Source organism: Acartia tonsa, chromosome 11 (assembly GCF_053477335.1).
Source record: "Acartia tonsa isolate MP-2025a chromosome 11, ASM5347733v1, whole genome shotgun sequence".
Classification (NCBI taxonomy): Eukaryota; Metazoa; Arthropoda; class Copepoda; order Calanoida; family Acartiidae; genus Acartia; species Acartia tonsa.
This window is the reverse complement of record NC_137270.1, coordinates 43,115,806-43,129,677: the sequence shown is the minus strand read 5'-3', so window position 1 is coordinate 43,129,677 and position 13,872 is coordinate 43,115,806. Positions and strand designations below refer to the sequence as shown.

The 13,872-nt window shown below is 31.2% G+C and overlaps 1 protein-coding gene and 1 long non-coding RNA gene across 2 annotated transcripts in view; one reads left to right on the top strand and one right to left on the bottom strand.

Moving 5' to 3' along the window:
- The window catches only part of metro (membrane palmitoylated protein 7-like protein metro), a 59,414-nt gene extending 57,036 nt beyond the window's left edge, over window positions 1-2,378 (top strand). Inside the window, exons 19-22 of the mRNA XM_080175915.1 lie at window positions 157-235; window positions 763-876; window positions 1,358-1,461; window positions 2,089-2,378. Of these exons, the coding sequence (XP_080032041.1) occupies window positions 157-235; window positions 763-876; window positions 1,358-1,461; window positions 2,089-2,302 (511 nt within the window). The 3' untranslated portion in view covers window positions 2,303-2,378. The remainder of the gene's footprint in view (window positions 1-156; window positions 236-762; window positions 877-1,357; window positions 1,462-2,088) is intronic.
- Window positions 2,379-11,425: 9,047 nt separating this feature from the next.
- LOC145331747 (uncharacterized) lies at window positions 11,426-13,872 on the bottom strand. The gene is made up of 6 exons (XR_013883887.1): window positions 13,749-13,872; window positions 13,106-13,191; window positions 12,589-12,668; window positions 12,337-12,411; window positions 12,058-12,121; window positions 11,426-11,847 (listed from the first exon to the last, which is right to left on the bottom strand). It is a non-coding gene; the product is annotated as an uncharacterized LOC145331747 (long non-coding RNA).

The following is a 13,872-nucleotide window of genomic DNA, read 5'->3' as shown; positions in this document are numbered from 1 at the left end:
CTATCTATCTATCTATTTATCTATCACGGCCACAGAAGCAAGGAGAGGTGCAAGGACAGGATTACTATGTTTATCTATCTATCTATCTATCTTTCTGTATATATAATAATATATATCTATTTATCCACATATCTATCCATCTATCTATCTATCTAGGCCACAGAAGCAAGGAGAGGTGCAAGGACAGGATTACTATTTTGCTTCCAGATTACAGATTCAAAATGATATAGAAAAGGTAGATTACTTAAATAACATGTATTAAATATGTACCACAAAGAAGAATAATGTCGATTTGTCTGTCCTTCTGTCCATCCGTCTTTGCTGATGAGGCTTAAAATAACGCTAACAGCTGCAGACGACTCTGCGTTAAAGGGAATGTTGTTTGAGATGCTTCGTAAACACGAAGACAGCAGTTTTTGTAAATCTGTGCATTCTGTCGGATGGTCGTGCGATCTTACCCAGAAACTAAAAGAATAAACCAATGGCAGATAATGTACATCCTTGTGTAGATTAAAATTAGTGGTTAAAACGTTTGAACACTTAATTTGATAAACTAACCAATCAAAATTCAGCTAAAGCCCCAAAAGTTGTTAAGCCAACAAATATGAAAACGTTAATGTAAAACTTTGGGGGATTAGTGAAATAAACAGCCAATCGTCTCCACTCTTTCTGGATCTTCTCCAGCAGTAGAACAGCTGACTTTTTCAATTAGTTCATTACCTCTAATTTGTGTTCTACTTTAAAACTTTTTGTTTTTTTCAGGGAAATTTTATTGAACATGGAGAGTTCCGTGGAAACCTGTATGGAACTTCCACTCAAGGTCTTGTTGATCTCATTGATGGGGGCTATCAACCTATTATTACACCTCACTATCAGGTATATCTATACTCTATTTTTTTTTCAATGCGCAGAACGAAAAATCCTGTAATTGGTAAAATAAAAAAGGTCGTCTTTGTGCTTCCTTTTTTTGTATGAAGTTTTGTCAATTGACTCTCCATATAATCAGGGATCTTAAGGAATAAGACAATGGACAATAAATTAAAGTACATCCCAAACCGTGATAATGAAATTACCCCTTCCCTTTTCTGTAAAATAAAATTATTTCTCGTATTCATTCGAAACCGATTCTAATCCGGTGGATTAGAACCGGTTCTCATCCATACGAAAAAACTATGTCTAGCATCGTATTATATCCAGCTTTCTACGAATATAAAAATGTACAATCATAAGTTTAAAACTAGTTTTTTTAGCCCCGAGGTTGTACACTCTATATCCGCGGAAAGCTGTTTATAATACGATGCGAGAAATAACTATTCCTATCTATGAAACTATGAAAACGATAACTTTTTGTCTACAGGCATTGAAACGTCTGCGAACGCCCGAGTTCAAACCCTTCATAGTATTTGTAAAACCACCACCATTTGATGTTCTCAAAGAAACCCGTCATCAAGCATACGCCAGGTATTTTATAGAGTTATTATCCTAGATGGTCAATCAGACACAACAATCCGTCTGACTATCTAAAAATTTTAATCAGCTGATTACTTTCATTTATGTCTGGTGGCATATAATTTAGGTCCATTATTCGAGCGAAGACATTTTAACAATTAAATATATTTAGTAGCTTTTTCTAAGTAATTCTGCTTTTTATATATATATAACTTACTATAAAAGTAATAACTCCCTTTTCATGCCTAAATGTGTACACTTTCTAACCAATAATGTGGTCGAATTTTTTCTACACTAAGTTCCTATTATTTCAATTAAGTGATTGATCATTTAAAGACTTTTAATAGTACATATTCAGAAAAGAAATTAAATAGTCTTAACAAATAGATATTTAATTTAGTCTTTATTTATTATTCCTCTTAAAAGCCAATTGCTGAAAAGTAAAAGAACTGCTTATATTTTATGATTATGCTGTGAATAAATTATTACCCGTTGTACAGCAGATCCTTATCTGGAGATCCTGTACATTGTGATGTTTTTTTCTTGGGGCCAAGGAATACCCATACTTGTGCCTAACAGATAGGTGCCATTGTCTTTGGTATGACACGAATTGTATGTTTTAATTGTCTATTTTTACAGATCAACATTTGATGAAACCAACTCAAGATCATTTACCGACGAGGAATTTAGAGAGATGTTGTTAGCCGCGGATAAGATTGAATACTTGTACGGACACTTTGCGGATTTAACCATTGTCAACGACGACCTTCTGGGCGCGCTGGAGACGCTCATCCGCAGCATTCGGCGGCTGGACCAGGATGCCTGCTGGGTGCCCGCGTCTTGGGTTCATTAGATTCTTTTTGTTTGAACATTTGTATTTAATTTATTTGGGGGGGGGGGGGAGTATGAAGCAGAGCTGGATCTTTAAATGTGTAGCCGTTGCCGTTGCCTCTGAGAGGTACAGCCACTAACCTAATAGCGATCTTTAAATCAAATTGGCTACGCGTGACCACGGCTATATACGATCTTTAAATCACAACCACTTTTTGAATTTTAAGTAAAAATATGAAATAAAATAATAATAATAATACGTAAACACTTCAAACATTTAAAAAATTCATGTTTTATTGAAAGACTGGCAGTGGCGACGGCTGCGGCTAAGGCCTTGACTACGGCTACGGCTTCACATTTAAAGATCCATCTCAGCTTATTGCCTAAAAATAATAAAGTCATATAATGCAAATGACAAATAAATTTCCATTGGTCAATAAAATGTATACTGGCCTATCATTGGTCATTTGTATTGTATGACATATTTTTTTTAGATACTTTAAGTAGCTTCGTTATAATGTAAGTTTACATCAATATTGAATTTATCCAAAAGAACTTTTTATTTATATTATTATTTAACAACTAAATAAAATTATTTATTTTATAATAAAAATTTCCTTTACTTATATTTATACATCTTTTTGTCAGAATAGGTAACCATTTTACTTTAAACCATACATTTTTACTTTTTTTCATTATAATTTTTGTTATTTGTATAATTGGGGATATATTTTCTTTTTTTAGATTGAATATTGTAAATATTTACCAATTTTAGATAGTTTTTAAGCTTATACATAAATCTGAAGTTTTTATAGTGCTTATAAAAAATGACGCCATACTAGCCTACCATTTGGTAATTAAAATGAATACTGGCCTGGCATTGGTAATTTAGTCTGTGTTTTGGCCTATCATTGGTAATTTGTATTGCATGACGTCATTTTTTGTAGGCACTATAAAGAGCTTCCATAAATCTGTTGATCTCTTGATATTGCCATTTTGGCATTTGTTGCCATATTATTATTATTACACGCCGTCTCTTTATTGCATCAGGACATTTTATAATGACACAGAATAGGTTATTTTCGCATCGTATTATAGACAGCTATCCGCGGATAAAAATATGAAGAAAAAAATACATGAGATTAAAACCTGTTTTGTTAGTCCGGAGGGGACGGAGTCCCGGGCTATCAAAACTGGTATTAATTTTAAGATATAATCTACAGAAGCAAGGGGTAATTTTTTGTATCATCATTGCGGATATACATCAATTTAACAGCCATTGTCTTATCCGTGACATAATATACTTTGTGGATTTGTCATGTTAATATGTGTTGACTGAATTGTGGGACGGCGTGCTTACTATCAAGACTCAGCAGCCGCGCATCCTCCGCTCTGAGCCTCAGGAAAATCAACCTTTTACAATTTTAAGAATCAGCTGGAAGTCTAAACCTGACCCAAAAATTGAAATCAATCATTTTATCAAATACAAATGGGTTTAGATTTAAGGCTTAGTCGCGGCTGATGCGCGGCTGCCGAGTCCAAATTACTATTATTTTATTATTATACATTCTCAATTGTTCAGAAGATAGTACAAAATATAAATATATATGTATCCCATTCAGAGCTCGGCAGTTGCCAAACAGGCCATGATTAAGATGACGTTTATAAGTATTCAAATGGCTCACTCATAGCTTGACTACAGGTGCCGAGCCCTGCTTTCAATATAGCTGTAGGAATAGAGGAGTTTAAGCATCTGAACCACACATATACTGTACGTCCCGTAAGGCTCTGGAGGAAATTTAATTAACATGGCTGCGATTTAAGACAGTTATCTGTTTGTTTTTTAAATTTTAATTAATCCTGTTATAGCAACTCTTTTAGTCTGTTAGTCTAGCAGTAATGCCCTGAAAGACATCAAAATTTCATAGATTTTTAGCAGAGAATTTCTTATCAATCTACGTCTACCTTATAACCTTTTTGGCCAGTTGTTCTATTTATTTGCTCTTGGGGACGTTATTCCTTCTGGATATATGCTTAAGGCTTCATATTTGGGGTATTGGGTCTACTTGTGGCAGTCTTTCAACAGCTAAATTGGTGTATTTCTTGCAGGTTTCCTTTAAAGCTATATAATTTTTGCTGACCAATGCACATCTACCATATAACTCACTTTGTCTGTCTGTCTGTTTCTTTCATTGTTAACTTAAAGACATGATAGCTTAAATAAATGAAAATAGATAATATATTTTTTGATGCTTAAAGTCTTTTATTCCTATATAATATTTACATCTTTAATAGTTTTATTATCATAATAAAGTAAATAACATAATAAATAGCCTTATCTTATAACAATACAAATTTTAGCAAATAATAAGGCCAGCAATTGTTTATACTTTTACTGAAAAATTTAAGATACTTTAGAAAGAGCCTTCTAGTATGTGATTTTAAAGTATCTAAAAATTTGGAATAAGCATAAAACATAAAACTGTAATTTACATTAACGGTAAAATTTAATATGTTTTTGGACCCCTTTTAAAATCTTTAAATCCTGTTATAACTTTTAACTCAACCTTTCATATTCACCTCGAATTTCATTAAAAAGAACATAAATTTTATATTAATAAAGTATATGGATCTAGTGCAGTTTACGGTGAAATGTTCCTGGTAACTATAATTTAAAACAACATAAACTTTAAAGGCTGCTATCAGCCAAATCTGGAATGGTCATTACTCAATAATGTGCAGTTATTTAGCAGTGGTCATAAATGTTCGACAAATGAGCGCTTTCGTTGTTCATCATTAGACCTTGGCTATTCCAGATTATTTCTAGGCTTCTTCTGCCACTTAAAACTATGTAAGTTGAGCCGTTCGGCAACAAGCAGCCTTTTAAGTTCATAGCTACTTAGATATAATCATTACCAGGAACATTTTACCGTGAACTGCAGTAGATTCAAGTATAAATAAACAAGGACAACTAATTCCTACAGTAGAGCAGCAACAACAAAGTTGAAAATATCTAAATAGCTTGGAATGTTTATGTCTGCACATTAGAACGGTCGGTCGGAAATGTCCATATTACAGAGTAGAGGCGTTATTACAAAAAACATCATATAAAATGTTATGTGATTTTATCTAATGTTTTTTAATGCTATTGTATAGTTATGAATTATTATCATTATTATTATTAAATGGTGTTGTTAACAATATTAGATTTTTTTGAATCTCAACTTATTAAATAAATGAATTAAAACTAAATTTGTTATAAATATATAAATTAGAGATCTGAAGGGACAATCGATGATTAATTGATCTACTTCCCCAATCATGATTAAAAAAAATGAAAAATTCGCTGTTGCTTTACACAAACAGGATTTAAATAAAATTTGCGCAAGTTTTTAAGCTAACGAATAAGCTAATTTACAACTTTGGTATCTGTAATGGACGGATTAAACTTCAAAGGTCGGACCGAGTGACCATAAATATAGAAAATATTTGCTCTTAAAACATAAAAAAATATAATAGAATGGTTATGTGTGTGTGTGTGTGTGTGTTCCAATAGGTATTGCAAACAGCTGTTTAAAAATCTTCATTGAAATGAAATGAAAAAAATTTTGGGGGTGCCCAAAATCGTTTGGACGTCTATGGACTAATGTAATAAACAGCTCAATGTCCCCGCCCTCCTTAACTACAAACATATGTATATAGAAAAATTCCATTAATGTCGTCATACTATATTTCATTTAAATAAATCATTATACCCTTTAGCAGGGATCGGAAGTCGCGCGTAAGCCGCGTGTAAGCCTCAGTGAAATCGTCATTTTATCACTATAAAATTTAGCTGGATGTATAAAACTGTCTCTTTAGTAGACAATCCTTCTTTCAAAAATTTCTTTTTCTGCTCACAAGCATGTTTAAAACTGAGGCTTATGCGCGGCTGAGGCGCGGCTTCCAAACCCTGCCCTTTAGTACCATATTAATGCAGGGAATATGTTTCTTTTTTGTTATCTCAGCTGCTTTTAACCCTTAATGATCAGGTTCCAGGTATGACCTTCCAGGTCTTCAGAAATCTTTCAATAGCTCCTGTGACCTAAATATTTGACTTAGAGCTTTTCTAACATGATGACAATATTTAGTTGCAAAACTCTTTATATTCTTTTTTTTATTAAAGTTTGTCTGTGTGTCTGTACTAAAGGATTCTCGCTGGCTGCTGGACTGATATGGATTTCCTTTACCTTGAAGCTTCTTACGTATAGGTCAAGAGAAGGGTTATAATTGTATAGTGAAGGGTTTACTTAAACCTTCCAATAAAAATCGTCCCTGGAAAAAACCTAAAATGCAATACCCTTAAGTGCTCCTAGAGGCCTCTAGGGGGCGTATTCTTAAACAAAATATTCAGGACAAATATCAATTAGCCAGCAGAATTTTTCAAAAGAAATTAAGTCATTTTCTTTCCTTTCATCCAAGAAAACACTTCGATCTAAGACAACGTCCATCGACGCCTATATACTGTGGTAGTCGGACAGACAGACTGTCATTTCCTAGAGCATACTACGCTCCGAGACTCCCAATAAACACGCAGGTGTTAGATATTTATTAATTCCACTAATTATAACAATTATTATATAAGTTCATTACATTGAATAAACAATATCAATAATAAGATAATTAATATAACTAGGAAGATCATGGCACTACATTTGTATAATAGATACTATTGTAGATTTACCCATGACTTAATTATAATTTTCATGTTACTGATTGTGAGAAGACGGCGGAGGACAAGGCAGGCTGAAGGCTGAGAGTATGTTTATAAGTAATTATTTTATGGACATGTACAAGGGTTACTGTGTAGGTTTTAGTAGCAGATATTGCAGTTATGATCGCTACAGTTTATGAATAGTTTGTATTTATCTATAAAGTGTTTTAGTATTGCTTTTTTAAATTTTTTTCTGTTTTTTATTTGTTTTAATTCTATATTTAGTTCATTCCAGTCTTTGGGAATGGTAAATTTTGTTATAGATGATTTGTTTGCTCCGTTTATTTTCAAGTTCCAAATATTCCTGCGTAGTCTCTCATGTGGAACTTCTTTTTTTATTAAGTTTAGAATTGCAGTTGGTGCGTATTTATAGAAAACGGAGTGTCCTATTAATAGGTTATTGTATGTGATTAGATCTTTGAATTTAAGAATTTTGTATTTCTTAAAGAGTGGTTCAGTGTGGATTCTTCGTGATGAACCATGTATGTTTAAAATGATACGTTTTTGTATAGTAGTGATTGTATTTAAAGCTTTTGTGTTGTTTGGTGCCCAAATGCTAATTCCATATTCAATGAAAGGCTTTCCTAGTGCATTGTAGCATAGTATTTTTTGCTTTGTTGGAATCTCTTTTTTTATGTTTCTTAAGATATGATTGCATGTATTTAATTTACTTATTGTTTTATTGATGTGGCTATCAAAATTTGCTTTTTCATCTAATAGAAATCCTAGGAATTTGAAAGAGGATTCTTGAGTATTAATGTGATTGCTTTTAACAGTTTGTATGATGGTATCGTTTATTTTTATGTTAATTTCTTGTTTTGTGTTGAAATTTATAATTCTGGTTTTAGTGGGGTTTAGGGTTAGTTTATTGTGGTTGAACCATTCAGTGATTTCTGCCATTATAGTGTTTCCTAGGGTTTCTATTTCTGTTTTGTTTTTGCCACTTACTGCAATCATGGTGTCATCTGCAAAGAGGTTTATGAAGCATTTGATCATGTCTGGTAAATCATTTATATAAATGATGAAAAGTAATGGTCCTAGTATTGATCCTTGTGGCACCCCAATTTTTGAAGCTAGAAAGTTGGAGAATTTTTCTCCGATTTTGCATGTATGTGTTCTGCCATTTAAATAATTTTTGAACCAGTTGAGTTCTGTATTTTGTATTCCTATTTTTTTTAGTTTGGTTAGTAGTATGTTTATGTCAACGGTGTCAAATGCTTTGGTAAGATCTATGAATATGGAAGATGTTGACATCTTATTATCTTTGTCCTTTTCGATTTTTTCCATAGTTGCAATCATTGCATGTATGCATGAGTGTAATGATCTGAATCCAAATTGCTTGCATGAAAGTATATAGTTTTTTTCTAAGTACATTCTTAGTTGGTGAGCAACAACTTTTTCAAGCACTTTGGAAATGGCATTTATAAGAGCGATTGGTCTGTAGTTGTTAGGATCGGTTTTGCTGCCTTTTTTGTAGATTGCAACGATGATTGCTGCTTTTAATCTGTTGTGAACAATACCTGAATGTAGTGAGCTGTTTATTATATTAGCTATTACTCTGGGTATTTTTTGTAAGATGGTTTTGATTATGACACTTGGGATTCCATCTGGTCCTGCAGATAGTTTAGGTTTTAGTGTCTTATTTATTTTTGTTATATCATCAGCTGTTATGTTTTTGAATTTGAACCTAGTGTTTTGTTCATGTATGTTATTTATGTATTCTTGTTGTTTTGTATTGTCTGTATGAATTTTATTTGATAGCTCTGTACCAATTCCGTTAAAGAATTTGTTTAGCTCTGTAGCAATGTCGATATCTTCAGTTAGTTCTTTATTGTTAATTATTATTTTGTCAGGTTTAGTATTTTTTTTGTTATTAGTGTGTCTGTTTGTGGCTTTGTTGATTGATCTCCACATAGCTTTGGAGTCGTGTTTAGTTTTTTTGAATTCATTTTCATAGTATTTAATTTTAGCTTTCCTAATTTTGGATTGTAGCTCTTTTTTAAACTCTACGTGTTGTGTGTTATGTAAAGGTAGTTTACTTTTAAGTTTTTTAAGGTATAATTTCCTTTCAATTTTGAATAGTTTCTTAATCTCGTCATCTATCCATGGCGAAGCATTGGTGTCTTTTTTTTTATCTTTTTTTAAGGTGTATTTTTTGTTTGGGAATGATTCATTAAATATATTGTCTATTTTATTGAAAAATTTATTCCATTTGTCAATTGTGTTGTTTGTATTGAGAATGTGCGACCAGTCTTCATTGATTAGTTTATTTGAGAAGTGGTTTATGTTGTCAGTGTTAAATTTTCTGCGGTGATAAGTGTTGGTAGTATTTTTGTAGGTGATATCTGTTTTTTGAATGGATTTAATGATTAAGAAGTGGTCAGTAATTGAGTTGCATATGATATAGTTTTTACTGTTATTATAATTATTTGATAGTATATTATCAATGATAGAAGCAGTGTTATTAGTGACTCTAGTGGGTCTGTTGATTAGGGGTATTATGTTTTGATTTTCAAAGGTCTGGTAGAATTTTCTAATACTTTCCATAGTGTTATATTTAAGGATGTCCATGTTTAGATCTCCAAGTATATCATAGTTAGTGTTTGGGAAATGTGTGTCCTTATATTCCAAGAGCAGTTTAATATCTTTAATGCAGTTTTCGATGTCATGTGTACATTGTGAAGGGGGTCTGTAGAGAGTTGAAAGGATATTGGTTTTGTTTTTTGTTTTATATTCGATGGTTAGGAATTCAATATGACCCTTTATAACTGTCATTTCTTTTATAACTTTAAAGTTTATGTAATCTTTGCAGTATATGCTAACCCCCCCCCCTCTTTTGTTTTTTCTAAGTAATGTTGCTGGTTCGTGGTATCCAGGAATGATAAGGTTATTAATGTTACCCCATACTTCTGTGAAGCATATTATATCTATGTTAGAGTTTAATTCATTTAGTAGATATAGAAAATTATTTGAATTTTTGTCAATGCTCCTAATGTTTTGATGAGCTATGCTGAAGTGTTTTAGGTTTTTGATGTGAGAGCAATCAACATAACTGGATTCAGTATTATTGATATTTATAGTTATTTGTTGGAAATTAGTTGGTAATCCTTGTACATTATTACTAATGTCATTCATGTTTAAATTTTATATTTTTTTTAGTTTTTGTAGCCTTCCTTTCTGCCTTTATCCCCCCCGTCTTGAGGATAATTATGAAAATGGTCTCCATAGGAGAATATATTTATGAATAAACTAGGAAATGGTAAGCAATTTAATAATTTATCACATTTTATTAAACATATATATTACAGTAGGTAAGTATTTGAAAGTGTTGAAATTTATTATCTGTTGCTGATAAGATTTTGAGTATATAATTACTCATGTATACTTTCAAGAAGTAGTTTTTTTTTACTAATATACTGGTTATGTGTTGATAATTAATGCCATTAATAAAATTTTCAGTTGTAATTACTATTAAAGTAGTAGTTAAGATAAAAATACATTAAAACTGCCTGAGGGCTGACCATATTATCTGTGTCTTATGCCCTGAAGTGCGCGAGATAATTAAATAAGGGTATAAATAAAGTGAACTAGATGCGAAGCATTTCTATAAGAATCTTGTCTGTACGTTCAAAGAATTTTGAAATTTAGATGTCGCATCTCCATGATATTGTGTATCACACTATGCTTCTGGATACATCCATGTATCTTATTGTGTATCATATTATGCTTCTGGATACATCCATGTATGTTATTGTGTATCACACTATGCTCCTTGATACATCAAGGAATTTCGAGAGTGATATTTTATGTTGGTTCTTTAAATTTTGTGCTTGTTATTCTTGCCACTCTTAGAATTTTATTCATATTGCTGCTTAATAAATATTGGCTTACTATATTCTTTTTTATCATTTGCATGCATCTTAATTTACTCGTGAAACTAATAGCTTATTGCTTGATTTTTTTTGACACTCTTAAGTCTACATGAAAAGAAAAGATTGAATCGGGTTGCTGCTTAATAATTTAGGATTGAACTATTTTCTTTTTTTTACATTTTGCGAGTGTTATGCTATTTACTCATAGTAAGGATAGCAAGAGCAATATTAGTTTTTTGGCAAGTTAGCTTATGATTTTTTTTTTTATCAATGGATACTGTTGTATTGTCACAGTCTGTTTGAACATTAAGTAAGAACTATAATCGAGATTAATGTAATTTAGTACTAGATATATTTGGTTATGTTACTTAAAGATTTGTGCTTGTTATTTTTGTCACTCTTAAAGATCTACTTAAGAATAGAAATTTTATTGAGATACTGTTGTGTTTATGCTTGTATTAAGCTTGTTATTTTTGTTACTCTTATAGTTCATAGTTCGTTTATTTTAAGTAAAATATGATCAAGATTAATGTAATAATTTATTAATAACATATTTAGTTTGGTTGACAATCAATGCATTAATTAACATTTCCATACTGTGTATGTGAATTTTTTTTCTTAACTGAGATACAATCATAACAATCATAAAAAAAAGTAACGCTAGATAGATACAGATTAGAAAAAATATTACTATATTTAGCAATTACAAAATTGTAGTATATTTATTTATTTATGTACAGTGCATAAAAAAAAAACAATTTATAAATCATAGCTAGTATTTTTACTTGCATTTTAATATTGTTATATATCATGAATCATGAATGTTACTAATCAATGGTTATGGATAATTCATCAAGTATCTTTTTTTTGTTGATAGTTCAGCTAGTCAGTAATGGTCTTCAGTTTGTCTTAAAAAGGCGGTGTTCTACTGGTGGGTGTCGGCTGAAATATAAAATAAATGATTATATTTATTATAATGTGGTTATCTAGTGTGAAGTTGTTAATTTTAGCTTGAATTACTCAGTCAGCAAATCTTTATTCATTTTTAATAGTAGGAATTTTATAAGTTTTAAGTCAGCGAGTTCCTATTTTTTTAAGGTAATATTTTAACTTAGTGGACTGTTAAATTATCATTTAATTTTTCAAAGTTACCTTTCAGTAGAGTGTTGAAAAAGACCAAAACAGTTTGTCTTAAAAGGTGGTGTGGTTCTACCGGCTGAAATATAAGTATAAGTAATGAATATATTTTTTTATAGTGTGGTTAACTAATATGCATGTTGTTAATTTTGGCTAGAGTTAATCATTCAGCATAATTTTATTCATTTTTAAAGATAGGAGTTTCATAAGTTTTAAGTCAGCGAGTTTTATAATTTTTAAGGTAATATTTTAACTTAGTTAAATTAATCATTTAATTATTCTTATGAAAGTTACCTTTCAGTAGAGTGGTGAAGAAGACCAAAATAGTTGTTGTCTTATATGGTGTTGTAGTTCTACAGCTGGTGTCGGCTAAAATATAAGTAAACAATATTAGCTGTGTTCAGTAGTATCTTTTTTCTAGTTGGATAATAAAACTGTTAGTTAATTTCATAGGGTTTGTAAGTCATATAGAATGTTAGATTATTATAAGTGTGTAATAGAAGATTTATTTATTGTATAGTATTAGAGTTCAAATTTGCTAGTTACCTCTTTGATGTTAGCAGTTAATCCTTGTTCTTGCTGTTTTTAACAGTACTGTTGTTTTTGGTGGTATCAGTGTTACTGGCCTGAAATAAATATTTTTTTTAGTGAATATAGGATTACGTCATCATAGAGAAACATTTTTTTGCTTTCTATTTGTGAGGAAGACGGTATAGAGAGAGAATTTGCTCTTGTTTTTTGATTGATTGATTGATTATAATAATAATTAGTAACAATCATGTTTTACTTTTTAGTTTCTATATTTAATTGTCTTTTTTCTTTCATATGGTATATAGGGTATTTTGATTGCCTCTTCCCAATCTTTTTTGATGGTTTTGAAAGCATTTGCAACTTCAGTTAGTGGTTGCCAATTTTCGCCCGCTTTTTTAATTTCTAATGTGTATCTATAAGTTTTGAAGTCTATGTTTTGTCTCGTTTTATAGTTCTTTTTTCGTAATTTGTACGCTATTTCATTAAGCTTTGTTACGTGCTGTTTAGCACAGTGGGGTATCTCTCTAGTTACCTGGACAAAATCTTGTTTCTCCTTGTTCTTGTTAAAGCTTGCAAGACCCATCAGAAAGATTTCAGCTGGATAATAGCCTGTATCATCTGAAAGATTGAACTTATTGTTAGTAAAAGAGATTTTGTAGAGACAACCTGCTTTTTTCTTCTCTTTCTTGTCCGTCTTTCCGCCCATGGGAATCTTAACGGGTGGGTTGTTGATCATTTTTGGGAAAGATTTTTCAATCTCTTTTTTTGTGTCTGTTTTTCCGTCCGTTTTTTTTTCAAGTCCATCATTAAGGATGTCCCTAACTATGTTGTCAATTTCCTCTGTATTTTGGTCATTTTGGGTGGCTAAGAAGAAGCAGTTTTTCGATTTAGCGAATTCTCGTTGTATTTTAGGTAGTACCCCCAATTCTATCTTGAGTTTTTCAAGCTCAATATTGAGTAATTTTGTCATTTTTTCAGTGAATTTTTGTCTGTCGTTTACATGTACAAAATCGGATGAATCTTTTATCAATTTAGTTTTTAAATTTTCGAGTTTTTGATCCATGCTTATTGAGTAGTGGGAATTGTTATGTGTATTATCTTTCTTTTTTTAGTCAGTATGTATGAAATATATATGTATTATATATATTTGATTGTTTAATGTAAAAATTGCTTACCTATCTATTTAATCACAAATACATGAGCCGAGTCGAGAATATAGAAAAATGAATGTTCACTGTTCAGCTTTCTCTGTTCAACTGAGCTTTCTCTGTTCAACTGAGCTTTCTCTGTTCAACTGAG